At 51.2% G+C, this 26,131-nt stretch overlaps 8 protein-coding genes across 8 annotated transcripts; 3 read left to right on the top strand and 5 right to left on the bottom strand.

Annotated features, from left to right (window-relative positions):
- Window positions 1–668: 668 nt before the first annotated feature.
- Window positions 669–3,448, top strand: V8C40DRAFT_279546 (uncharacterized protein; the record flags this gene model as incomplete). Its single annotated transcript, XM_083221246.1, has 3 exons — window positions 669–769; window positions 843–1,240; window positions 1,296–3,448. The coding sequence occupies 3 exons, from the start codon at window positions 669–671 to the stop codon at window positions 3,446–3,448; spliced, it is 2,652 nt and encodes an 883-aa protein (XP_083079594.1).
- A 41-nt stretch (window positions 3,449–3,489) lies between these two features.
- Window positions 3,490–5,823, bottom strand: V8C40DRAFT_231184 (alpha-glucosidase). The gene is made up of 2 exons (XM_083212868.1): window positions 5,537–5,823; window positions 3,490–5,472 (listed from the first exon to the last, which is right to left on the bottom strand). Exons 1-2 carry the CDS (start codon window positions 5,723–5,725, stop codon window positions 3,895–3,897), a joined length of 1,767 nt encoding a protein of 588 aa, XP_083079595.1. The 5' UTR covers window positions 5,726–5,823; the 3' UTR covers window positions 3,490–3,894.
- Window positions 5,824–5,859: 36 nt separating this feature from the next.
- V8C40DRAFT_231186 (uncharacterized protein) lies at window positions 5,860–7,688 on the bottom strand. Its single transcript, XM_083212869.1, has one exon. The coding sequence runs from the start codon at window positions 7,230–7,232 to the stop codon at window positions 6,168–6,170; it is 1,065 nt and encodes a 354-aa protein (XP_083079596.1). The 5' UTR covers window positions 7,233–7,688; the 3' UTR covers window positions 5,860–6,167.
- Window positions 7,689–7,743: 55 nt separating this feature from the next.
- Window positions 7,744–9,246, top strand: V8C40DRAFT_231187 (serine hydrolase FSH). Its single transcript, XM_083212870.1, has one exon. It carries the CDS (start codon window positions 8,164–8,166, stop codon window positions 9,031–9,033), a length of 870 nt encoding a protein of 289 aa, XP_083079597.1. The 5' UTR covers window positions 7,744–8,163; the 3' UTR covers window positions 9,034–9,246.
- On the bottom strand, window positions 9,006–10,879 carry V8C40DRAFT_231188 (cytochrome P450). Its single transcript, XM_083212871.1, has one exon. The coding sequence runs from the start codon at window positions 10,825–10,827 to the stop codon at window positions 9,175–9,177; it is 1,653 nt and encodes a 550-aa protein (XP_083079598.1). The 5' UTR covers window positions 10,828–10,879; the 3' UTR covers window positions 9,006–9,174.
- A 1,285-nt stretch (window positions 10,880–12,164) lies between these two features.
- Window positions 12,165–20,862, top strand: V8C40DRAFT_18248 (type I polyketide synthase). Its single transcript, XM_083211748.1, has 2 exons — window positions 12,165–19,066; window positions 19,124–20,862. The coding sequence occupies exons 1-2, from the start codon at window positions 12,749–12,751 to the stop codon at window positions 20,750–20,752; spliced, it is 7,947 nt and encodes a 2,648-aa protein (XP_083079599.1). The 5' UTR covers window positions 12,165–12,748; the 3' UTR covers window positions 20,753–20,862.
- Window positions 20,863–21,036: 174 nt separating this feature from the next.
- Window positions 21,037–22,407, bottom strand: V8C40DRAFT_231195 (class I SAM-dependent methyltransferase). Its single transcript, XM_083212872.1, has one exon. It carries the CDS (start codon window positions 22,173–22,175, stop codon window positions 21,309–21,311), a length of 867 nt encoding a protein of 288 aa, XP_083079600.1. The 5' UTR covers window positions 22,176–22,407; the 3' UTR covers window positions 21,037–21,308.
- A 707-nt stretch (window positions 22,408–23,114) lies between these two features.
- V8C40DRAFT_231199 (cytochrome P450) lies at window positions 23,115–25,490 on the bottom strand. Its single transcript, XM_083212873.1, has 5 exons — window positions 25,080–25,490; window positions 24,721–24,999; window positions 24,572–24,603; window positions 23,757–24,510; window positions 23,115–23,687 (listed from the first exon to the last, which is right to left on the bottom strand). Exons 1-5 carry the CDS (start codon window positions 25,359–25,361, stop codon window positions 23,532–23,534), a joined length of 1,503 nt encoding a protein of 500 aa, XP_083079601.1. The 5' UTR covers window positions 25,362–25,490; the 3' UTR covers window positions 23,115–23,531.
- Between the last annotated feature and the right edge of the window lie 641 nt (window positions 25,491–26,131).

Raw genomic sequence — 26,131 nt, forward strand, 5'->3', positions numbered from 1 at the left:
ATAGGTTCACTCCGTTGCATCTAATTTTGGTAATTTTCTGACCATGAGACTGTTATACAATACGAAGCTCTAGCAAAGAAGCGATTACATTAACCGCACTACGACTTGTCTCATATTGCATAATCCAGTTTGTCCTACGTTCTGCATCGCCTGATGATGTTGGCAGTCCATTCCTAAGAGTCGGGTCGGCCAATCAAACAAGCCAGGTACGTGTGCTTTCATCCGAAACAAGCCCGCTTTCAAAACCGACTAACCTGACATCTTGAGACATACCGGCGTAGGCTAGCCGCGGTGGAATGTGTGTACTACATGCAGCAGGGTTGATCCAGTTGAGAAATGGAATTACATAAGCTTTCTACATCTTTGTTTTTATGCTGATCTTCCCCATGATTTTTCGATCTGTTTCCGGGGTAATTGGAATTTTATTTACACTGAATTTTGCTGTTTTCATCTTATCTTATAGGTAGTGTAGGTACTTATAGACGTCGATTTCATGAAGACTACCAACATGTAATGCAATGCTACCTTAATGCAGGCAGTAATCTCACTCTCGTTTCTTCCTTGCGCGTTTCTCTGAGGCCTATCCCTGATGCCTGAAAGTGCACTTGTTCAGCGTTAGGTAGTCACCCCCTTACATTTTCTCATCGGCCGACATCCAACGGACGAGCATGCGTTTACCCGCCAAGTTTTCGACGCTGTTGCCTCTGCTGAAGGTTACCGACTTGGAGTCTCCTGGCTTGGATGGGGATTTTGAGTCAGCGGGCGTTGGGTAAGTCCAATACTTTACATGTGCGAATGTGTCTGCCGTAAAAGAAAAGTGCTTACAGCCAACGTTGTTTCAGAACTCCGCCCAGGCCCAACAACCAGCCTCAGTTCCTCCTCCAGCTGGACGAACTAAGGCCTAGAAGACTAACGCCTTCCTATTTATTCCCAAAGGGGACTTCTACAGAATGTCAGTTTGCGACATTCTTCTCGCTGGTTGGCGACCGGCTGTTTGCAGACGGAGAGATAGTCGCGACGAACGAGGGTACGACACACCAGCCACTCCTCGAGACACCGAGCATCAGAACCATCGATCATGGGTTCTCGCTCGAAGAGGGCATTCTTCAGTGGCGGCATCCGAACTTTGCTAGCGGAAAAGCCAGCTTTTGCTTGTCGGCGTCGAATACGGTCCTGGCTGTGTTCAACGAATCAAGCACTCCAACTGACTGTGTGCCGGCAAACCTCGTCAATGTGCCATGTGAGTTGATTACAACGACACAGATCTCACCAGCCTTCGCTCATGTGTGTAATAGATGACCGGTGTTTCCCATCGGCTGAATCGATTAATGTATTAGTCATGGATGACGATACTAGGTCTGCTCAACAAGCTGCAGGAAGCGTAAGTAATACGGACAGCTTTCCCGGGTCGAAATGGCTGGATACCAGACCAGATATCACCAACCATGGTTATGGCAGAGCTTCCGTTGGGACATATGGCGGAGCTTCCGCTGGATCATATGGCGGAGCTTCCGTTGGGTCATATAGCAGACCTTCCGTTGGGTCATACGACAAACCTTCCGTTGAGTCATATGGCAGACCTTCCGTTGGGACAGATCAGTTGAGTCCTCTAGCTCCTATTGATCGGGCCAGCTACAACTACGCTACCGGAGGACCGGGTTCCACACCCCCGAGCTCCGTTGGCTACGGGGCTATCTTCAAATATCATGGTGCTGCTTCAAGTCCTATAGGGCCCTCAGGTCCGGCAGGGCCTCTGGCTCCTATTGGTCGGGCCGGCTGGAACTACAACACCCCACTACCGGGTTCTACAACACCCCCAAGCTCCGTTGGCTACGGAGGTAGCTACAAATATCATGATGCCGCTTCAAGTCCGATAGTGCCCAGCTACAATACTCGACGGCCGGGTTTCACAACATCCTCGGGCTCCGTTGGCTACGAGGGTAGCCACGAACATCACGATGCTGCTTCAAGTTTTATAGGGCCCCCAGGTCCAGCAGGGCCCCGTGGATCTGATGGCAGGGATGGGAGGGATGGCAACAATGGGAAAGATGGTCATAATGGTTGGGATGGAAGGGATGGCGACAATGGGAGAGATGGTGACAATGGGAGGGATGGCAATGATGGGGAAGATGGTAATGATGGGAGAGATGGGAGGGATGGAAGGGATGGCAGGGATGGTATCCAGGGTCCTCCAGGGCCACCTGGTCCAGCCGGCCTCCCAGGTATTAATGGGTTGAATGGTGCGCCTGGGCCAATGGGTCCGCAAGGTCTTCAAGGTCTCCAAGGTCTCCAAGGTCTCCAAGGTCTTCAGGGTCTTCAAGGCCTTCAGGGCCTTCAAGGTCCCGCCGGTGCCGATGGTGCTACTGGTCCTGCAGGTGCCACTGGCCCTCAAGGCCTTCAAGGTCTTCAAGGTATACCAGGTCTTCAAGGCCCTGCCGGTGCCGATGGTGCTCCTGGACCTGCCGGTGCTGATGGTGCTCCTGGTCCCGCCGGTGCCACTGGTCCTCAAGGTCTTCAAGGTCTTCAAGGTATACCAGGTCCTGCCGGTGCCGACGGTACCGACGGTGCCACGGGGCCTCAAGGTCTACCAGGCCCCCCGGGTGCTCAGGGCGTACCGGGTGCCACTGGCCCTCAGGGTCTTCAAGGTCTATCAGGTCCCGCCGGTCCCGAAGGTGCTGCTGGTCCTGCCGGTGCCGCCGGCCCTCAAGGTGCCATAGGTCCCGAAGGCCCTACTGGTCCTGCCGGAGCTGCTGGCCCTGCCGGAGTTGCTGGACCTGCTGGTGCCGCTGGTCCCGAAGGTGCCACCGGGCCAGCAGGAGCCGCTGGACCTCAAGGTCTACCAGGCCCCCCGGGTGCTCAGGGTACTCAGGGTATACCAGGTGCCGATGGTGCTACGGGTCCTGCAGGTGCCGCTGGTCTCCAAGGTCTTCAAGGCCCCGCTGGTGCTAATGGTGCTGATGGCGCTACTGGTCCTGCAGGTCCCGCTGGTGCTGCAGGTCTACCGGGTGCTCAGGGTCCGCAAGGTCTTCAAGGACCTCAAGGTGATACCGGTCCCCAAGGTCCTGAAGGCCCCCCTGGCCCCGGGACAGCGGGTTTCACGAACCAGTACGGATACCTCGGCTGCTACATCGCGGATAACGATGGCAACTACGGCTTAACTCCATACACTTCACAGCAGGTTCTCACAACCTCGATCGACGACTGCGCCAATATCTGCTATACTTTACCGACGGGCCCAACACTATACTTCACTCTGGGAACCGACACGACTACGGGCAACTCCATCTGCACTTGTGGTGATGTCCTTGTTGCCTATAACTACCCAAACACTGGACTCGATTTCCAATGCAATACACGATGCAACTTCCCAGACGATCCGACAACAGAACAATACTGCGGCGGAACGTATGCTGGGACTCCTACTGTTTCTCTTTTTGGTGCTATATAAATAATGTTTCTATTACTATATTATACTATATTAATTTATATGCTAATACTACATTTTTCTGACTGTCGCAAACTTGCGAGAAAGTAGGACAAAGCAACAGGCGTTGATATAACCCTTACTAACAGACGAGGCAGACACATCCACATGAAGCTGAAGGAGCGAAGCGGTAACCTTCTGCCGCTCAATACACAGACAACCCGAATGACTGCATATACATATGAATGTCAAGGTCTAAGTTGGATATAAATAAATAAACAAATAAATGAAAGAAGCTATTGACGAAATATGCATAATAGTCTTATGATATATACTTCTAGAAACACTATTGCTCACAATCGTTTCGGCTAGTGTCTTACAGACAAAAAGGGGAAGTATATGTGCTGACCTTATTTTCTATAATCTTGGCTTAATGTACAGGTACAAACACTTAAAAAGAGATGGGATATTCAGCACCCATCGGTTCCTTTCCTCTGACAACTGTACAGCCTTCCTTCCCACGGATGAAGTCGCCGGCCGTGCTCGGTGTCCAGGGGGTTCTCTGATGAAGTCGACAGCAGGAGTCGCACGCTGCTTTCATTCACGTCACCAGGAACAAACACATCAGCATTCTCATCCCCGAAATTCAAAACCACCAAAAGGATCTCGTCGGCTGGATCGACACCAGTCTTCACATAAGTGAACGTCTTCAGGTTCTCTTTGTCGTGTACCTCGAATCGGCCACGGATGAGCTGATTTCTATAGTGGCGTCTCATCTTGATCATGCGCCTCCAGAAAGACAGTACACCGTCAGGGTCATTCTCCTGATGGGTTACGTTGATCGCCTTGTAGTTGTCAATGACTCTGATCCATGGCTGGACGCCACTAAAGCCAGCATACGGAGCAGCCGACCACTGCACCGGCGTCCTACCATTATCCCTCCCAAGGCGGCGCAGGCCTTCTAGCGCAGCCTCTTGCTTGGCCACATTGTGCGGAAACTTTCGTTCAGTCTCGTCGAGGTAGTCCAGGCCAGCGGCGTCTCTGATATCTGCTCGTGTCCACGATGCATCAATGTTGGTCATGCCGATCTCTTGGCCCTGATACAGAAAGATTGTACCTGAAAGAGTACACAAGAACATGGCCAGCATCTTGGATGCAGCGTTACAATACTCGCCGTCGCCGGGGCCGAAGCGATCGACACTTCGAGGATTGTCGTGGTTCTCGGTGAATGCACTGGTCCAACCAGATTGCATAAATTCTTGCTGTTTGATGATGGCATCTTTGAGCAGCGGTAGTGCTGGCCGTGTGCGCTCAGATAGATCAGCATGCCAATCGTTGCCGGCCATGAAGTGGTCAAAGTCGAGAATCATGTCCAGCTCTTTCGCAGATGGGTCGATGTAGCGCACAATCTCGTCAGTCCTAGTGGCGGGTAATTCTCCGATCAGGACGACATCCGGCCCATGATCTTCCTCGATGCGAGCTCGCAACTCTTTCAACCAGTCATGTACGGGAGCTCCGTTCATGATGTACTTCCCTTCCATGGGTTGAAACTCTTGATCTGGTTTTGTAATCTCAGAGTCGGGGAAACGGGGGTCTTTCCAGAAAGCGACGACGCTGTCCATACGGAATCCATCTACACCACGCCGCAACCAGAAATCAACTGCTGTGCTATATATTGCGGCCCTTGTTTCCGGGTTTGTCCAATTGAGATCTGGCTGTTTCTCAAGGCAGAGGTGTAAATAATACTGATCTCTTTCCGCGACATATGTCCAGACACTGCCCCCGAATGCGGCGCGCCAGTTGTTTGGCGGCCTCCTCTTGCCTTGAGCATCAATTTTGGGATCACGCCAGATGTACCAGTCACATCTTGGGTTCGTTTTCGACTTCTTGCTCTCCTGAAACCATGCATGCTCATCACTCGTATGGTTCACCACCAAGTCCATGATGAGCTTCATGCCACGAGACTTTGCCTCTGCTATGAGTATGTCCATGTCTTTCAATGTCCCGAACTTGTCCCAAATAGATTCATAGTCTCGAACATCGTAGCCCTAACACATAGATTAGTGACTACATGTCTAGAATTTTGCTCAAGAGATTATGTTAGTATCGTACCATATCCGCCTGCGGTGAGTCGTACACGGGTGATAACCATATCAAGTCTACACCCAACTCTTTAAGATGGTCGAGCTTGCTGATGACTCCTGGTAGATCTCCCATGCCATCGTTGTTTGAGTCGTAGAAAGAAGCTGGCCAAATTTGGTACCCAATGGCATCCTTCCACCAGGAACTGTCGCTAGTCATAGTTTAGGTCAGATGATTGTAGATGAGATTTGGAGTTTTAGTGTGACATTACACGCAGCTGGATAAAGTACAGATCGAGGGGTATATATACATGTATCTGCTAAATCTTTCCACGTGCACATAGTCTCCACAATGCCGACCACTAGTAGCGAGCACAGGCAACTCTCAAGTCCGCTGATATCATGTTAAAATGAATCATATATAAGTCTCAGCAGCCCTCAGCTTTAGGCCGTTTTGCAATTTCAACATATCAGACTGCCGAGGAGCGACCATTAGGGGTTATTGGTGATTCCGTGATTATTTGGGTTATGATTACACCTGAGCCTTGCGGCAATGTGAGAGGTTGCACTATAGTATACCGTGGCGTCAGAGAATCACAAGATTGCCACGATATTCTTTATGAAGGACTACAGACTAAACAACAGCTGGCTGTAAGACTGCTCTAGAAACCCAAAACAAATGCATCCCTCTCCCACAACAAGCCAATGGGAACCCCATAAGGTCCCGCGAGCAGGAAGTTGACAAGCAGACGCTGCCAAAGTGAAGAGTCCGTGACTCCTCCCGTCTGCCAATACAGAACACCGGCCCAAAGAATCATAGCAGGCGTATCCAGGACGACGTCCCATTGCACACACCACTTTGCTGCTTCCCACCCGTGGCGTGCCTTCTTATCCTTTCCAGGCCAGGCCGGCAAGAAAAGCTCGGTCATTGTCACGCCTGTTGCGAAGGCGCCAAATACCGAGAGCCAGTGTGACAAGGCAGCCAACACGAACAAGAACATGTACACGGACTGAACCTGCGGCCAAGCTTCTGTAGCCAGGGGCGATGGAAGTACTGCTGGGTGCCAGATCAGAGACAACAGAAGTTGACTCAGAGCAACATAAGCAGGCCATTGCTGCCACCAAGCTGCGACGGTCTGCTTGGTGCTTATACCGCGGATGCGAAGGTCAGGGAGCAACATCGCGATGAACGGCGCCACATAGCCGATGGCGAATGCCCAAGGAAAAAGCTCGAGTTGAACCGGGTCAATCGCCAGGTCTGATGGTGTCAGGCTGCTCGGAGTCATCAGGGCAAGCCGTACACCGAGATACAGAGGCAGATATATGGCCGGAGTATGATTGAACATGAGCAATCCCGGGATAGTGGTCCAAGATCCAAAGTTATGCAGATTATAAGCGCGCAAGCTCTCCAGCACGATCAAGGCCCATGAAACACCAAAGGAGCCGATGAAGTAGAAGCCAGCCAACGTGGCGTCTGGATAGGCCCAGCTTTCAAAGGAGAGAAGTTGAAATACTGAGGGGCCTTTCAACTGCATGTCAACAGATGGGTATCGACCACTGGTACAGAGGACTTTGAGCGGCTGGCCACTCGGAGCTTGATCAGCCATGATGCGCTGTCCCAGAAACTCCATCAGGCCATTGCTGTAATACCAATAGTACAAATTCCTCCATGCCCAGAAGCCTGTAGCGAGGAGACAGACGATGGCAACCAGTGTGAGGGCATCCATGTCGAGACGTTTGATCGGTCCTTGGGGAAATTGATGCAAGTCTTGGTGTTGTACAGTAGCTCGCAACAGACAATGACATTGATGATGTTGATGTGCACGGACCGACTCAATGATGCAGCATCCTCAGTCTAGTCCTGTTCGGCGTTCCTTCGCAAATCCTGCTCAGACCCTGTGGAAGACACGGTGTTTCAACTCAGATGCACTTCTGCAAGGCAGAGACACGAAGGAATGGTAGTCATGGTCCAGACTTGCTAGTTGGAAGTCGTGCAGCAATTGGCGCCAAGTCGTGCAGCACCACATCCCGCACCGAAGCGACGGACACGTGGAGCACCGCAGTACGGCCGGTGGCTATACCTCAATTGAGGGGTCCCGGCTGACACTGCGGGGTAGAGATAATGACTTCCAAGGTTTGTCCACCCTAGAGATCAGCAGTGTATATCAATAATAATAACGATAATGCAAATTATTTTAAAAATTATTTGATATTTATATAAGTATGTAAACGGAAGTTGCTGAAGATGGTATTATTAATAGTATTCTTGGCATCAATAAAGTGTTTTGTCGGATTACATAGTAAGCCCCTGCAGACTCAACGGCAGCCACTGCAACGTAACCCTCCGATTCCGCAGAATCGTGATAATGCAGGGTTTGGCGGTTAGTCAAATCAATCGAATCAATCAAGCCGAATTGGCTGGGGGTGTCCGTTTAGTGGTACTTTGGGTAGGGCCTATGCTTTTGTGGGTTTCAAATTCGTATCTTTCTTGCAAGTTGGCATGACCCCGTCTGCAAGTTACGCCCTAGTCACGAGCTTCTCCGATCCGTGAGTGTGTCATTGCATGAGTGCTCTAGGTCGCACCCTTTTCCGTATTTCCATCGAGAGAAACTGTTCAATCACGAGTGAGACCAGTCCTACAGCAACAACGCTCCTGCAATGAAGATCCTCTGCCTTCACGGTAGAGGCTCCAACAACGAGATCTTTCGCGCGCAGACGGCAGCCTTCCGTTCAGATCTCGACGACTTTGAGTGGACCTTTGTGCAAGGGACGGTTCGACATACCGAAGGCAACTGGTCCTTGTACACAGCACAATTCTCGCATCTTCCACTTTACACATACTACAACCCTTTTGATCCTGCTTCTATCTTGCAGACTCATGACGACCTTGCGAAGATTATAGCCGAAGAGGGCCCATTCGATGGAGTTCTGGGCTATTCAGGCGGTGCTGCGTTAGCAGCAGAGATCTTGGCTCAGGCAACCTATGATGATCCCTTTGCCATGGAACGGCCGTTTCGTTTTGCTGTCTTCATCAACGGAGCATCTCCCCTGCGCTGTTTTGCTATAAAGGACGCCCAAGTCATGGAGGACGTCGAAGTAGATGCCGCACCCATGACCAAGCAGGCAGAGGATATGTTTCTTCGTCCGAGTGCGCTGCGAAAGAAGGATGGAGTCAGCGATGAGGACCAGGTCGATCATGCAAAACTACTGTCGTTGCTCAAGGAACTCAAGGGCAAGAAGTTGGTCGATGGAACAACGTTTCTATCCAACGGCACATATGGCCTTTGTAGATGGGAACCACCCGCAGATGGTGCGCCACTGATTGATGTGCCCACGCTGCACATCCGGAGCACCGAGAGCGACGAGAGTAATCCCCACGAGGGTCTCCATTTGCTACGACTCTGTGATCCCGACCAAGCACGCGAGTTCCATCATCCCAGTGGGCATGATTTCCCCAGAGGTCGTAAGGAAATGAAGCAAATTGCGAGAATGATTCGAGAGGTCGCTGAAGCTACAACAAGTCTATAAGGCTGGCACCACGAAGCTAATAAAGCTGGAACATCGAGTCATTAAGGCAGACGTGGCTTTCGTTACTTGTATATAGTGCCTCGAACAGTAGATTTCCGATTAGTACACGTCGGCGTGTGATATGCCGCTAGTATAAGTCTGTCATATTTCTCTCCGCTTCAGGCGTACCATTACAGGACCTGCAGGATGCATAATTCCGAGACTTCTTGGGTCGAAGTGGAACTTGTTCTTCCACGAGTCTTCAAACTCGATATCAAACAGCGTAATAAGCTTCGAGACCAGACCGATAAGCTCCTGCTCGGCCGCATGCCGTCCAGAACACATGCCCATACCTCCACCAAATGTGCGAATACTTTTACTCCGCTGCTGGACTATGGCATCCTCGCCTATCCACCTTTCCGTGTCAACCTGGTCCGATCTCGGGAACAAGTCACTATGGTGGAGCAACGCAGTGGGCATGAGGACCACACTGCCCTTCCTTACGACATACCCTTCCAGTTCTGTGTCTTCCATGACTACACGTGCTGGCGAGGCTGCCGTGCCTATGCGTAACGCTTCCTTCCACAACGTCTGCATGAAGTTGTTGCCTCTCAATTGCGTGGCGTCGATTTCTAGTTCGTGATCGAAGCGGCTTGATTTGATCGGTCGCAGGAACTTGAGCGACTCGGCTCGACACTTTGCCAGGCGATCTGAATCACTCGCCGCCACCCATGTAAACCAGGAACTCATCGGCGCGGCGTTCAGAACGATTGCGAACAGGAAGCTCGCCTGCATGGTCGCCCGTCCACGGAGGGAGAGGCCGAATTGTCGCGCCAGACCGTCACGTTCCCAATTCATTTTTGCGCCCCATTCCTCGTTCCAATATTTGTCCTTGTCCGGCCAGTCTCCCTCTGACTGGTGCTTTAGCCACTCTTCAAAGGCGCGTAGCATTCTCTCCCGCGCGCGGCCTGCCCGAGGCTGCAAGACATATGCCAAATTAGTTCTGACACCAATATAGGTGGCGTTGTTGAACAGGCAGAAGTCCTCCCACATGGTAGGACCCCATATCTGAGCAAGACGGGGACCGAAGAATGTCACGACGGAGGTGTCGAAGATGACTTTACGCAGGACTTCGTATAGATCGACTGTCTGCCAGCCTCTCGTCTTCATATCCACGTATTGCTCCAGGACTTGGTGAAATTCGCGTGTGAATAGCTGCATCAGGTCGTCCAACGGCTCGCCTGACAAGTATCGCAACCAGACATTATGGTTTTGCAACACGAACCCCTTCTCATTCTCTTTACTGTTTGCTCGATCCAGACCGATTTGAAAGTGAACTCGGTCGGCCACGGGCAGATTCAGTCCATTCTCCAGCATGCTCATGGTCACCGGTTCGTACGCAAACGTGCGCGAGCGTGCAAAGACATGGATCGCGGTAGATGGAGAACCAAAAACGTGGAATTTCACGCCCCCCATGAGCAATGTGAAAGGCGAATTTTTGTATTTCGCCTGGGTCGTGCGGAAAATGCGGGCAGGGTTGCGAAGGAAGGCTGCCAGATGCTGGATTCCTGGAAGCCAGTAGGGCGCAATTGGAGGCTCATGGCCTTTTCCTGCTGCCGCTGGCCATGAATGGGAGAGCGAATTGATGTAAGTTGTGATCAACACAGTTACAATGAGGACAACGCAGGTCGCGATCAATTGCACTGCCCATGGCAGGCCAACCCAGGCGTCGCTCATGGTGGCCATGATGGAGACAGGTTGACGGTGGTCTTCCGAAGAAGCGCATCCAGCTATTGTAGAATGCCCCTCCAACATACTCGTACGAGCTGGAAGGATCCGGCGAGGTGGAGTGCTGTACGGTGCTGACCACCCGCAGCTTCGAAGTCGGACCGTTCGTGGGGAACTGTATTACCCCGCAAAATCCGTTCCTGGTCCCGACCCCCACGCCTAACTAATTGTGCAGGGTTATGCGTATGATATCCAAAGGGGTCGGCCTAGTAAGTCTAAAAAAAGCACTTCGTAAAGCTAGCATGTGGAAATATCAGCATATTTCCTATTGCGGCAGGTGCAGGGGCGGCAGGTCATCTGAGGTTAAAATTCGAGTACTGCGATTGGGGCGGTACTCTTTTGCGATTGGGTTGGTACTTATCTAACCATATTAGGAAAATGGATCTCTTGAATCCAAAACCTCTTATGTTTTCACTGGGCTTTCAAAAATCTAAAAAAAATTTTATAAACATAAAATAAAAAAAAAATATATATATATATAATTTATATAATTGAGCTTAATATTTTTATATAATTTTTATTGCTTATATAATAATAAGCTGAAAATTTTAACTAAAAATTAAGAAATAGTCTTTTTTAGCTTATTACATAAAAAAAAGATATACATCAAGAAAATTATAATAATTGATATAAATAAATAATTATTTTTATAAAAAATTACTCTAGTTTTTATTTATTTAATAAAAAAAAATTTAAAAATTACTATTGTTTCTTATAGTAATTCTTTTATAAATAAACAAGGAAAAAAATAAGAAAAAAATATATTGCATAAATTTAGCTTATAAATAATGCATAACAATTTTTAAAAGTATTTATATATTTTTTCTAAGGCTCTTGTTATTTATAATTAAAGATAGTGTTTTTCTTAACTTTTTCAAAGTACTTCCAATACCACCCCAATAGCAATACCCTAATATCCAGCCCTTCAATTAGTGCTTGAGTCTCCTCGTCATACACCAACGAGCAAACCATTCATATGGGCTGCCGAGAACAGGTTTTCGGAGCCAGGAATCCATCGAAGTTCTACGCCCCCATTGGCTTAACTTGCGGATAGGTAAAGCGGCTGTCGGGGCGTATGTGGAACATATCCATGGACAGCTAATGCAAGAGGATCACCCCGATGATACGCCGTGCAATAGCGGGCTTGGCGGGGATCAACTACTTTGGCCTCAGTCCGGTGTTTAACTAACATCTCCCCGCAGCCATCGCTTCGGCCCGTTAGGTGGCTGCTGCCAGTCAGTCTGTGACTAATCGTGCTGTAATGCCGCCCCGGCTAACCCCTGTATAGGACTAGGCCTACTACGACTTGCTGAAGATTCCTTTTGCGCCCGTTTTAGTGGTGCCGTCTCCATCTCGTTATAGATCTATATTTTATTTACTCACTCGTATATACCTACTTAAAATCTTATTAGTATTACCTACTAGTCCTTCACTCCAGAGCTAACACTGCACAATCCTAGTCATTATAGATAGAAGGTCCCCTAGCAAGGATCCCCCATCGATATTAATCAGTGTGCGGAGAAATGCGACTCTGTCTTCCGTCTAATCACGGCATCCTTTCGGACACTCTTTCGGACAAGGTAGACGCTTGGATGAGCAGGATGAACAGTCCGACGCTATAATAGTTAAAAGAGGACCCATATTGGAATCACAGTCCGCTTGCAGGTAATCCTTGCGGGGGTCGTCGCCGACTATCGATAGATAGACGTAAACTCGACACTGAGCGGCAGATATCTACTCGTATATGGATTTCCGCTGCCCGTGTCTGTTGATCGACCATAAACGTTCGCTTTAGGCAAACATCCAAACATCTTTTCTTCTTGTCGTGTTGCATCTCCTGGAGTGCACTGTAACCCTTTTCACGTGCATGTGATCCTCCATTTTCTTCTCCTCCTCCTCCCCTCCAGCTCGCAGCTTCTCCCTTGGCTTATGAGCCTTGTGTCTTATCATGGGGAGCATATCAAATCATGGGACTGATGAGGCCGTTGCCATCGTTGGCATTGCCTGCAAGCTTCCACAAGAAGCCTCAACCGTCGAAGGCTTCTGGCAGTTCCTCCTGCAAGGCCGAAGCGCACATACACCATGGCCAGAAGATCGCTTCGGCGCTGGCCACTATCATCCCGACAATGAGCGAGTCGGAACACACTCAGTCAAAGGGGCGCATTTCTTGGCTGAGCCGCCAGAATATTTCGATGCACCCTTTTTCGGCATCACCAAAGGTGAAGCCATTTGCATGGACCCGCAGCAACGTCTCGTGTTAGAGAACGTCTACCATGCTCTAGAGAATGCAGGCATTCCACTCTCCGAAGCCACTGGATCCAACACATCCGTGTATGTGTCGGGCTTCAATCACGACTATCTCTCCATCATAAATGCGGATCCGGAGAGCCCTTTGCGATATCGTGCAACCGGCTTGACCAACTCCGTCCTCAGCAACCGAGTCTCTTGGTTTTTCGATTTCAAAGGTCCAAGCATGACCATCGATACTGCCTGTAGCAGCTCCGTAGTGACACTTCATCAGGCGTGCCAGAGTCTACTTAGTGGCGAGACCGACATGGCCGTATCCAGCGGAGTCACGGTCTTGGCTTACCCCAACGATGTGGCCTCCATGTCTTATCAAGGATTCCTATCGCAAGACGGGCGGTGCTTTAGCTTCGATCACCGCGCCAACGGCTACGCTCGTGGCGAGGGAGTCGGGACGATCATTGTAAAGCGTTTGAGTGATGCCATTCGAGATGGCAACTCTATAAGAGCCGTCATTCGGGGCACTGGTGTGAACTCGGACGGCCGAACTCCTGGATTGACCAACCCGGATAGTCTGGCGCAGGAAAGGCTGATCAGGTCGGTCTATGCAAGGGCAGGCTTGAGTGTCGACGATACGGCCATGGTCGAGGCTCACGGGACTGGCACCGCGGCGGGTGACCCGATCGAAGCCAATGGAATTGCGAGAGCCTTCTCAGCTCGGCCAAGGAATCTCCCTCCGCTGTACATTGGGGCTTGTAAGTCCGGCCTTGGTCATTTGGAGGGCGCGGCAGGCGCTGCAGCCATCATCAAGTCTGTTCTTGTCCTTGAGAATGGAATCATCCCCCCAAACGTCAATTTCGAGAAAGTCAATCCAAAGATCCCGGCATCGAAATGGCGGCTTCAATTCCCTCTTGAACCAACGCCTTGGCCCACGACCGGCTTGCGCAGAATCTCTGTCAATTCTTTTGGAGTCGGCGGTACAAACGGCCATGTTGTTCTCGATGATGCTTTTCACTATCTCAAGGAGCGAGGGTTGACCGCAAATCATTATACACGACCTTCGCCTCCGACCAAGGCAGATCTCAATCTCGTAAACGGCGATGGATCTAACATCACCAATGGACATATAAATGGTCTCACCAACGGCCATGCCAACGGTGCTGGAGATAGCAATGCCAATGGCTTGAACAATCGACGCACAATCGAGCTTCCCGGAGACTGGAAGGCTTTCGATTCAATCGAGTTTCCACCAAAGATCATTCCCTTTTCTGCTTTCGATGAAGAAGGCAGCAGTCGCGCAGCAAAAACACAGGCAGAATTTCTCCATACCAGACCTGAATTGATATCCAACTCCGAAAGTTTCACCTATCTAAACGATCTTGCCCATACAATGAGTCGGCGCACGAAGCTGGCCTGGCGGAGTTACGCATTAGCAAGGTCGCTAGCCGATCTCGAGACACGTCTGGCTTCGCCTTTGCCTAAACCGCTGCGCGCTCGCACCAATGTCAACGTAGCCTTTGTGTTCACGGGTCAGGGAGCACAGTGGTATGGCATGGGACGTGAGCTACTCTGCTACCCGGTGTTCCGTGAGAGTCTGGCTGCGTGCAGAGCTTATTTACAGAACGAATGTGACTGCTCCTGGGATCTCCTCGACGAGCTCGCCAAAGACAAAGAACATAGTCGTCTTGACCAAGCAGCCTTGGCTCAGCCGGCGTGCACTGCCCTTCAAGTTGCGCTTGTGGATTTGTTGCAATCGTGGAATATCAAGCCTAGTCGTGTCGTGGGCCATTCCTCCGGCGAGATTGCTGCTGCTTACTGCGCTGGCCTTCTGACTCGCGAGTCGGCCTGGCGAGCGTCTTATTTCCGTGGACTAGTCACCGGGAGGCAGACGGCCGAGACCAAAGGTGGTATGCTTGCTGTCGGGTTGGGTCCAGAAGCGCTCGCCCCTTATCTTGACCGAATTCATGCCCAACTCTCTGGCGAATTGGTTGTGGCATGTCTCAACAGTCCTCGCAGCAGCACCGTCTCGGGTGATGTGCATAAAATCGAAGCTCTGCAACAAGTCCTGGAGGCTGACGGGCTCTTCGCGAGGAGGCTCAAGGTCCCAAATGCCTATCACTCTGCGCATATGCAGGAATTCGCAGACGAATACGTCCGTCTGGTGGGTACGCTCCACGCGCCGAGCGAGCCACCTAAGTCACCTGTGGTCATGTTCTCGAGCGTCACGGGGGAAGCAATCGAGGGCGGTTGTCTCTCGATTGACTATTGGACGAAGAATCTCCTAAATCCAGTGCGCTTCTCCGATGCCCTGGCAGGCCTCTGCTTTAGCCGCACAACCCAAACACAGGCCACCCTCCGTGCAGATGCTGCTGGAGCCAACGTCTTTGCGGATGTTTTGATTGAGCTTGGCCCTCATGGAGCATTGCAAGGCGCCATAAGAGATGTGCTCGCAGCTCATGCCGAGGGCGTTGCGGTAGCATTCCTCCCGGCACTGAAACGCGATGCCCCTGGGGCAGACATAATCCTGAACGCTATAGGCCACCTTTATGCCCGCGGGTATCCCATCAACGTTGACGACGTGAATAGCAGCGCTGATACGACTGGTGGAAAAGGATCTCGCCCATTGCGTATACTTCCTGAACTTCCTGGATACCAGTTCAACCATTCTAACAGGTTTTGGTGGGAGAGTCGCTTAAGCAAGAACTATCGCCTCCGCAAAGAGATCAGACATGACCTGTTCGGTGCTCCAGTACCCGACTGGGACGTGAACGCTCCTCGATTCCGCAACTTTCTGCGAATCTCTGAGCAGCCATGGCTACGAGATCACATCGTTACTGATAACATCATCTTGCCTGGCGTAGGCTACGTAATTGCGGTAATCGAAGCAGCCAGACAGCTGGCTGATCCAAATGCACAATTGAGCGGCTTCCGGCTTCGAGATATCAACATGAAACGTGCATTGATCGTACCCGACACGAAAGAAGGAATCGAAGTAATGTTGAATTTCAAGCCAGTTGATGAGTCCAGTGTCGGCACTTCGGCTTATTGGCGTCGGTTTTCAGTAGTGTCCTATAACCCAACCGCGAGCGACTGGATCGAACACTGCACTGGATACGTTGCCGTGGATTATGAGACATCTGCCCCTAACCCGGTCGACGAGGGACGAGAAGCCCGACTCGACACAGAACGCTGGCGCGCCGCTTTCACTGCTGCAGAAGAGCAGTGTCAATCTCCCTGGGACTTTACCAAGGCCTATGAGCGGATGGCAAGAATCGGGCTGAACTTTGGACCGCTGTTCCAGAACTGCTCGGCTGTCAAGGGTACCTTTGACCATGGTGGCCAGACCATGGGCACAGTCACCGTTCCTGACGTTGCAAGTGTTATGCCCAAGGGCAAGGTATCTCCGCACATGATGCATCCAGCTTGCATGGACAGCTTGATGCACTTTGCGCTGGCCGCGATCATGGACGCCACAGGAAAGAGCAAACTCGAAGTGGCCATGGTGCCGCGCTTCATCAAAGACATTTGGATTTCTGCAGCACTGAACTCTGAGCCTGGTCATGTCTATCGTGCTCACAGCCAGACACGCAAGATTGCGTTTGAGAAGTTCTCGACAGATGTTGTCGTCTGGGATGGTCCCACTCAAGAACCCCGTATCGCCTGGAGGGGAATTGAGGCAAGCCCCCTGGATTCCGCTGCACAGAGCTCGCTCGGCGCAGAAAAGTTGTGTCACGAGATTGAATGGGTTCCTCACGTGGATATGTATCTCGAAGGAGGCGACGTCGCTTCGTTCGCTGAGATGCCCAAGCGTGATTTGGACTCGGAGCAAGCTGCAATCGAGATCGAATCTCGCATGCAGCTGGCCTCGGTGCTTCTTGTCCTAGACGCACTGGAGGTACTAGATGGCAAGATGCCGGCCGCTACTCAAGGTCATCTCTGTCGGTATTTCGAGTGGATGAAGCACGTCGAGAGTGATCTCCAGCTCGGCAACGTGACCGGTATCCAAGCCTCTGAGGTTGAGCGACTCAAACATGACCACGCTGCGAAGGTGGAGCTATACAAACAGGTTGCTTCGGACACTTCGTTCGGTGAGTTGGTAGAACGAATGGGCAGCAACATCGTGCCCGTCTTAAGAGGCGAGACAGACCCACTGCACCTCATGTTCGGTAAGGATGATATACTCGATCGAGTCTACAGACGAACTGCGACCTTGAACGACCTACCAGCGCAACAGAAGGCCTATTTGAACATATTCGCCAAGAATAAGGCCAATTTACGCGTGCTCGAGGTGGGTGCCGGTACTGGCTCGTCCACTGCGCAAGTACTCGATGCCCTTGCCCCCGTCGCAGATGATGGGGTGTCCATTGCTAGCAGCGTGTCACATTACATGTACACTGATGTTTCGGCCGCCTTTTTCGAACAAGCGAGGCAGAAATTCCAGCCATACACGAACATCATGGAGTACCGAGTTCTGGACGCAGAACAAGACATCGCCAAGCAGGAGAGCTTCGAAATCGGGAGCTATGATTTGGTCGTAGCTCAGAATGTCATCCATACCACCACCGACCTCACCAAAACACTGGGTAATATTCGCCAGTTGCTGAAGCCCGGGGGCCGCTTGCTTCTACAAGAAGGTAGAAGGCAGGATTACTACTGGTCCGGGCTATCATTTGGCCAGCTGCCAGGGTGGTGGAATGGCACTGAATCCATGCGTCAATGGATGCCATGGGTCTCGTCCAAGCAGTGGAATGAAGTCCTCGAGGCCGCTGGTTATACAGGAGAGCGCTTTGAACTTCCCGATAGCCACAATGAAGAGCTCCATAGCCAGAGTCTTTTTGTGGCCCAGAACGCTTCTGCAGACGCCAACGAGCCCGGTCCCATGTGGAAGAACGTTGTGCTCGTCACACTCCCTAGCTCCGAGCAAAGCAAGACTCAAAGCTTGTTGCAAGACATCAAAGACAAGTTGAACGAGAATCTCCGGTTCCAGAACATCAGCATCGTATCTCTGCTAGAGTTGGAAGGGATCGAGTATAGCCAAAGTCTCTGCATCGTTCTAGCAGAACTCGAACGTCCTGTGATTGCAGATCTGCCCCAGGCCGAGTACGAGGGTGTCCGGAAAATGCTGATTGAGGCTAAAAGCATCTTGTGGGCAACTGGAGATGAGCTTTTCTGCCCCCAGTACGGAGCCATAACCGGCATGATGCGTACGACCAGATGGGAACGTGACTTGGACGATTCCAACCTGGTCACGCTGAAAATCTCTGAGCCTCGACCTGAAAATACCTCGCTGAGTGCGTCGATTCGAAGGCTGTGTGAGGCGCAGTTCTCGCGCACTCTTCCAGTTGAGAACATGAATGGCGAGTTCATGCTTCAAGATGGCCGGATCTGGACGAGTCGACTCCGCGAGGCCAATCGTGCAGATGAATACTTGCAAACGACTCTGTACCGCTCAGAAGCAGTCCCAACGCTGGCCAAGGATGCTGGCAGGCCCATTAAGCTCACGACAACTGTTCCAGGTCTGCTAGAAAAACTTGAGTGGGTGACCGATGAGACGTACAATCAGCCACTCTCCGATACAGAAGTAGAAATCGAGATACGAGCTGTTGGCCTCAACTTTCGCGATCTCATGATTGCCATGGGAGAGCATACGGCGTACTCGATGGGCAGTGAAGCAGCTGGCATCATCTCTCGCGTGGGCCCCAAAGTAGTCGACTTCGCTCCTGGCGATAGGGTTGTCTACATCTGTGGCCTGGACCATGTCGGGTGCATGCACACGTATGGTCGTTTGGATCAATCGACAGTCGCCAAAGTCCCCGATGGACTCAGTCTCGAGATGGCTGCCGGCTTGCCTGTTGTCTATGCCACAGTCATTTACAGCCTACGGGAGACGGGTCGCTTGATGGCCGGCGAAACCATTCTTATCCATGCTGCTGCCGGTGGAGTGGGCCAGGCTGCGATTCGTTACGCGCAACATATTGGCGCCGAGGTGTATGTAACCCTATCGACTGCCGTGAAGCGAGACGTAAGTTTATTACCGTGACAATCCAAGTTTTTGCACCTTTTGCTAACAAAGAATCAGTTGATAATGAAGGAGTTCGGGATTCCAGAGGATCACATCTTTTCAAGTCGTGACCTCACATTCGTCCAGGGCATATTGCGTATGACGAAAGGCAGAGGCGTTGACGTAGTCTTGAATTCGCTTTCTGGTGAGGCGCTGCGCCGCTCATGGGATCTGGTGGCACCCTTCGGTCGTTTCATTGAGATTGGTAAGAAAGACGCCATGATGAATGGCAAAGTAGATCTTCGGCCCTACTTGCGCAACGTGACCATGGCGAGCGTCGACCTCGTTTCTATGATGAAGAACAAACCGTTTCTCATCAAGATGCTGACAGAGGAAACGATGCGGCTTTGGAAAGAGGGCGTGGCACTGCCTGCAGCACCAACTACGATTATGCCCATGTCGCAGGTGGTGGATGCACTTCGCATTCTCCAGGGCGGCACGGGGATGGGCAAGATTGTTCTTGTGCCTCGGGAGGATGACGTTCTGCCAGTCCTTCCACCGTCACCGGCGCCGCTTGGCTTCCGTCCAGATGCATCCTACGTGCTCAGCGGCGGCCTTGGAGGTATTGGACGTAGCGTTGCTTCATGGATGGCTTCACGAGGCGCTCGAAACTTGATCTTCCTTTCCAGCAGCGGCCGCATCACTCCAGCCGTCACAACGATGCGCGAGGCTCTCGAAGCAGACGGATGTCGTGTGCATATCTTCACATGCGATGTCGGCGACAAGGAACAGCTGCGTCTCGTTCTTGAACAGTGCAAGACCCTCCCACCTATTAAAGGCGTCGTCCAAGGAGCAATGAAGCTAAAGGACGTCATGCTCGAGAACATGACGTACGAGGAATTCCAGCTGGCTATCAGACCCAAGATTCAAGGTTCGTGGAACCTACACGAACTTCTGCCCCAGGATATGGATCATTTCATCATGCTGTCTTCAGCCACGGGCGTCCTTGGCAACCGGGCCCAGGCCAACTACGCCGCAGGAAACACCTTCCAGGACGCGCTGGCGCACTTCCGTCGGCAGCAAGGTCTACCGGCCACGACGATTGACGTTGGCGCAGTGCTAGACGTCGGATACGTGGCCGATCACGCGGACCGTCTCGCCATGACAAAATACCTAGGCAGTATGATGAAAGTGCTGCGCGAAGAAGAGTTGCTTACGCTCATTGAGTACGGCATGAACGTGTCTCTGCAGTCGCCTGCACAGCTCGTTACGGGCATGACTCCGTTGGACAAGCATCGTGCTCGAGGCGTGCCGATGCTCAGTTACATGAACTTCCCTCTCTTCACGCAGCTGCGGCGGCTCAATACGCAGCAAGACGGCGCAGGGGCGGGCGGGAGCGATGGACCTGACGTTGAAGCGCGACTTCGAGCGGCTCGGACTCTGGATGAGGCGGCTCAGATTGTGGTGGAAGCGGTCGTTGATAAGTTGTCGTCCTTGCTCTCAATTGCAATCGAGGATGTAGATCCGACGCGGACCATCAGTGCCAATGGCGTTGACTCACTTGTTGCGCTGGAACTGAGGACGTTCATGGCGAGAAAGGTCAAGGCGGATGTGCCTGTGTTGGAAATCATGGGCTCGTTGAGTCTTGCTCAACTGTGTAGGAAGATCGCATCGACGAGCAAAGCGGTCGAGTTGCCGACGGCATGAGACAAGTAAAATAAGTCCTTACCTAGTCACGATTAGAGATAAATAAACCAAGATGATGTCTTTGAAATGTATCAACACGTGACCCTTACAAGTGTGCTATAAGTCCCGTGCGTGCCACCATGAGAAGTTGAAGAAAATATTAGTACCATAAATATTAGCACCCTACAAGCATCTACTTTGTCAGCTTAGTACATAACGCTACTTATACAGTACCTAATCAGTAACTACTTTTAATAAGATAAATAGGTTCCTCTACTTTAATAGATAATGATTAACTTATAACTTGTAAATATAGCGAAAAACGCCTAATTACACCTTTTCAACAGTAACAAAGCTTATCTCTAGTTGCTATATATTTCGATAGTATAGTATTTAATTTTTATAACCTTTTGAATAGTATCTATCTTCCTTTTGGCTTTAAAGTAGCTTGTACATGAAAATAAATAGAAAAGGTACTTTTACTGATTGTTCCCGATTACGTTGCTCGTACCCAGTGAACTGCAAAACTAACAAAGTAGATGCTTGTGGGCTGTACATTCCATCTCTTGCTTGCACATCACTTCTTCCTCAGCACCCACGTCACCATCTCCTGGTCGATCACAGGGCCCCTCCCCAAGCTCAGACACTCGTCGACGGCGTCGTGCGCAATCTTCTCGAACTTGGCGGCCTCGACGCTCGCCTCGCCCTCGCGGGCCCGCAGACTGGCGACTACCTCCTTGGTGCCCAGCGCCATGAGTTCCTGATGCATAGCGATGACCTCGGGCTTAGTGGGGCGGACACGGTCGTAGGCGACCAGCTCCACGCCAGGCACCTCGCCGGCGGTGACCCTCTGATGCAAGTCGCCAACCCAGGTGGCCCGGGCGACGTGTCGGGCGGGATCTTTGATGTAATCGATCAGCGCCTGCATCTTGGGGGTTGAAGTGCCGTCTGGGGCGGAGACGGCGGCGGTGGTCAGGTCCCATTCCTGCCAGTGCAGATAGCCCCCGGGCCGCAGCATGGACAGCAACCGGGCGATCAGCGGACGCGGATCACCGGGTTGCAGGGAGACGAAGTGGCGGAGGCAGAGGACATCGTAGCGCTCGAGCAGGGAGGCCGGTAAGGGGTCCTGGAGGACGTCGAGGACCGCAAAGGTCGCATTGGCGGGCCACCAGTGCCGATTGGGGACTTGGGCGAGGGAGATGTCGGAGGCTTCGACGCGGGCTTCGGGGTGGGCCCCGGCGAGGGCGAGGGCGAAGATGCCGGTGCCGGTGGCGATTTCAGCCACGTGTGAGCCGGGCCCGATAGGGACGTCCGGGTGCAGCAAGTAGCCTAGACCGGTGACGAAGACGGTGTGCTGGAGGTGCAGGCGGGCGGAGGAGAGCAAATCACGGTTAAGGGGATAGTGCTCGCGGGGTTGCGGGTCGGGCTCGCCGTCGTGGGACATGGCTCAAGGTGGACAACAGTTGGGGGATGCGTTAATAGGTCCGATAGAAGGGTTTGCCTAATAGAATTTCCAATGGGAGAGACAGTTGTATATATAAGGAGTCGTTGGCGGCTAACGACCTTCCGATCTAGCCTTTTGTAGTGTACTTAGTAATAATATAAGTAATTTTTTCTTATAATACAAGTTATAAGAGCTTTTTTTAATATAAATTATAGTGAAATAATAAATCTACTGGATATATAAAGTAGAGCAGTAGAAATTAATAGGAGTATATATAGAGTATTAAGTACTGTTCTTATACGGTTACTACCCTACCATAGACTGTTGTATATAAGTTCAAGGAACCATTTAATCTAGCTGCTGTAGCTTCGTTCCAACTGGAACAAGGCCACCGTCAGCTCGGGGGTCATTTCGTCAGGATAACTTGTCTTGTTCTTTGTATCTAGATGAAGGAAGCCTTCTTCCTTTAAACCACCAAGCCGGGCCGAGTAGTCATCCATCCTAGCCGCTACAGGTCAATAGCCCGATCAAATTCCCCTATCAAAATATCTACCCCGTTGAACTTGGAACCTCCTTCCGACGGAGTAGTCGAGCGGTTAACCACATGCTTCGATTGGCCCTGTTTGGACACTCGTCCAGGCGCCATTGGTGGGTTACATCAATATACGAGAGACCTCCGGGACGCAGAACCCTGTTGCTTACTACATGTCGCACCTATCTAGTGTCTTCACTTCCCCATCTTCGGCGTAAAACCCGGCGTTTCCATCCACAGATACTAGTAGATCTGCAGTGAGAAAAAGGCGTCGTTCCCGGCTTCGCTCAATGCACGCCCCCCCTGGAGCTACCCCGCCTACTCCTACTACCCCGCCTACCCCGCACCGTCCTACTGTATTATCTTGCAGAACTCGACTGTGGGTACCTCAGATACAGGTATAAACCCAGTAGTCTAATTTTGGGACCAACCTATAGCATTTCAAGAAGACAGATCCATTAAGTTATACACGTACAATTACAATCAACCTTAGTCATAACGATGTAGGTCAGCACGGCCTTTACTATCGTTATAGAACGGTTATTGCAATAGACCTGGGGGCTTCCAGGCTTCTAGATTTCTGGGCACCTAGGTATAGCAGATAATATCTACATTACTCATCTACGTATGATCTTTATCTTTCCAGTGCTAGCATCGACCATTCCATTCCATGGCGTTATGTGCCTGCTTACTGGACGCCGGGTTCTTTTATGTTACATGATCATAAGTGTCTCGCGTAGTCGCCTTAACGAGTAATGAGAGTTAAAAGTTGAAACACCGTCTATACTCCCACCTTCCAAGGATTATGGAAAGCAGGATCGACTTCAGTTCGTCTTAGTCGCGACACACATCAACGGTTTCGTCTCCCACATGGAGAACACTCGTTGATCAAACCAGTCTTGGTGGTCCTCGCCCAACTTTAGATCGAATTGGAGCAACACAGCGGCCATGAAGAGACGCATCTCGTTCATGGCAAAAGCCTAGTTCACAGTCAGCATCGGCAAGACGAGTTTTTGGTCCGCGTGAGCGTGTTCGTGGGCGAGTCATACCTGACCCAAGCAGTTCTGAGGGCCGTAGTTGAACGGCTGGACGGCATCAAGCCGGTCGTTTTGGAATTTCTCGTCGCCCAGCCAGCGCTCTGGGTGGAAAGAGTCGGGATCAGTGAAGTGGGCGGGAAAGCGAGACGTGGCATAGTGTGGCACGTGGACGTTCACGCCGCCTGGGATCCAGTAGCCGCCGATGGACCATCCAGGGAACGGGGTGACGCGGGGTGCGCCGGTAGGCACCGGTGGGTAGAGTCTCAGGCCTTCATTCAGCGCGGCGTCCAAGTACTTCAATTGGGCGAGGGCTTCGTAGTTTAGGTCGTCCATAGATGAGAAGGCGGAGCGAACCTCGTCGGTGGCCTTGGCAAGGCAGTCGGGGTTGGTGAGAAGGAAATATAGTGTGCCGGTCAAGCCTATCGCCGTAGTGTCGGTGCCCGCAGTCATGAGAAGCTGTGCGGTGGAGTGATATTCGTCCAGGGACATCTTGCCGTCAATACCAGTCAGGGGCTTTGTCCAGAGATCGGGAGGGTCTCGGGCTGGATCTTGCAGGCGACGATCCATACGGTCCGCAGAGTAGCGGAGATTTTCCATGGCCGCCTTCTTGACGAATGCGCTTTGTAAGAAACAGTCTTTAACGAGCCAGCGGGTGAAGGAATTGTACGTGGAGAGAACCCGAAGGCGGATGATCGTTCGAATGCCACTAAAGGCCGCATGGACGTAGTCGGAGAGACGGCCATTTCTCAACATTTGCAGGTCGTCCCTGTCGAAAGAGAAGACTTTAGCGACGGCAAACGATCTCTAGAAGCTTAGCCTTACCTTACCCTAGCGCGAGGTCACCCATGGCATCGAAAGTCTACTCCCTCGTTAGTCAATCAGAACCAAATGTGCCGTTCAGCGTTCAGCTCTCAACTCTCCTCCGATAACCTGCGAATCGGAAATGGCGATAGACGGAATACATGGTTGGACTTACTGCACATCTAAACAACTCGACCATATCCACCGCAGCATCACCGCGCTCAGCCAACTTGGTCTGCAGAAGCCGAGCCCAGCTCTTGACGCGTGGTTCCATCTCCCTCATGGACTTCTCACTGAACGAGACGGCCAGACTCTTGCGCAGTCGCGCGTGTTCGTCGTCGCGCATGGCCTGAATCATGCTCGGGACTCCGTTGGCCGCAGGCCAATACGACGCTGACGAACGATGTGGATGCTTCTCTTGGCCGATGTTCTTTCGGTAGCCATAAATGTCTTTCTGTTGGGCACGACAAGGGAGTCAGTTATGTCACAGCGGCTGGGGAACAGCTACCGGCACGTTTTCCCACGGGGCCTTACCCAATCCTGAAAGCCACCAGCAAACGACACTTCATTGGGCGCCAGCCGCACGACTGGGCCGTACTTCTTGTGCAATGCGAGGACTCCATGCGCTTCCTCACCCTGCCATTCCATGTACATACGAGGAATGCGCGAGAGGGCCCAGAGCTTGGGGCCGGGAATTTTACTCAAAGGGCCAAAGAAGGCGCCGGTGATGACTTTGAGCCACGCATACACGACATAGAGGACGACAGGCGTCAGCCAGAGTGTCAGAGCACTCTGGGTGCTGTCGGAAGAGAACATGACGAGCAAAGTCCAGCGGTAGATGAGAGTCCGAGTACGGGCAAAGAATGGATGCCCCGCGGTGAGCTGCGACCTTTATGCTGAGGTCGGTCATTCGCCGGTAGGAGCGCCGGGATGATTACCTAGCACCTTTGGATAATACATAAAGAGCATTACAGATATGTTAGGCTGCAGCTAATCAGCTGTTGCGCCACTCATCGAACCATATACCCACACCCAAATACGCAGTTACACCTCTCACTCGAGCTTGGAGTACCGGCTAACTGACAGGGGCTCTGGTCCTAAAGGATCGAAGAAACTGTGTGCAGTCTTTGTTAACGGTCCGATTTTAGTGGCCATTGGTACGGGAGTGGCGCACTCCCCCAGATTACCCATGTGAGGAAGGGTGGTGTGGGTCACATAAGGGTGGGGGTGGGGCAGTGACGTTACATTATAGCCTGTGGACTTGATTAGCCAAGAAGCTTTCGTACCTTAAAGCGCCTAATAAGTGTATTTAATTTTATTATTAACAGTCATATTTTATATTTATTAAATTAAATATAATGTTTAATATTGATTTGTATTAAAAACAAGAAGAGTTATAAAATTTATAAAATATTATTTTAAAAAATAAAGTAGTAAAAAGTATATAAATTGAAGCCATTTATAATAAAGCAGTATAAGTTATATTACCCTATATTATACTATATTAAAGTATATTGTAATATAAAATACTATACTACGGCTTGAATACTTAAATAATTTATGTAAAGTATTATAAAATTAAGTCC

This window comes from Trichoderma camerunense (assembly GCF_050948025.1).
Source record: "Trichoderma camerunense strain CBS 138272 chromosome Unknown V8C40scaffold_1, whole genome shotgun sequence".
In the NCBI taxonomy this organism is placed as follows: domain Eukaryota; kingdom Fungi; phylum Ascomycota; class Sordariomycetes; order Hypocreales; family Hypocreaceae; genus Trichoderma; species Trichoderma camerunense.

Excerpts from the sequence above, each read along its gene's own strand:
- V8C40DRAFT_231184 (XM_083212868.1), bottom strand. The coding sequence starts at position 5,725 with ATGACTAGCGACAGTTCCTGGTGGAAGGATGCCATTGGGTACCAAATT. Across the intron at positions 5,473-5,536 it reads ACTCACCGCAGGCGGATATG|GGCTACGATGTTCGAGACTA; the intron begins GTACGATACTAA and ends TCTATGTGTTAG.
- V8C40DRAFT_231186 (XM_083212869.1), bottom strand. The coding sequence starts at position 7,232 with ATGGATGCCCTCACACTGGTTGCCATCGTCTGTCTCCTCGCTACAGGC.
- V8C40DRAFT_231187 (XM_083212870.1), top strand. The coding sequence starts at position 8,164 with ATGAAGATCCTCTGCCTTCACGGTAGAGGCTCCAACAACGAGATCTTT.
- V8C40DRAFT_231188 (XM_083212871.1), bottom strand. The coding sequence starts at position 10,827 with ATGTTGGAGGGGCATTCTACAATAGCTGGATGCGCTTCTTCGGAAGAC.
- V8C40DRAFT_18248 (XM_083211748.1), top strand. The coding sequence starts at position 12,749 with ATGGGGAGCATATCAAATCATGGGACTGATGAGGCCGTTGCCATCGTT. Across the intron at positions 19,067-19,123 it reads CGACTGCCGTGAAGCGAGAC|TTGATAATGAAGGAGTTCGG; the intron begins GTAAGTTTATTA and ends ACAAAGAATCAG.
- V8C40DRAFT_231195 (XM_083212872.1), bottom strand. The coding sequence starts at position 22,175 with ATGTCCCACGACGGCGAGCCCGACCCGCAACCCCGCGAGCACTATCCC.
- V8C40DRAFT_231199 (XM_083212873.1), bottom strand. The coding sequence starts at position 25,361 with ATGTTCTCTTCCGACAGCACCCAGAGTGCTCTGACACTCTGGCTGACG. Across the intron at positions 24,511-24,571 it reads ATGGGTGACCTCGCGCTAGG|GGACGACCTGCAAATGTTGA; the intron begins GTAAGGTAAGGC and ends CTCTTTCGACAG. Across the intron at positions 23,688-23,756 it reads CTCAGAACTGCTTGGGTCAG|GCTTTTGCCATGAACGAGAT; the intron begins GTATGACTCGCC and ends ACTGTGAACTAG.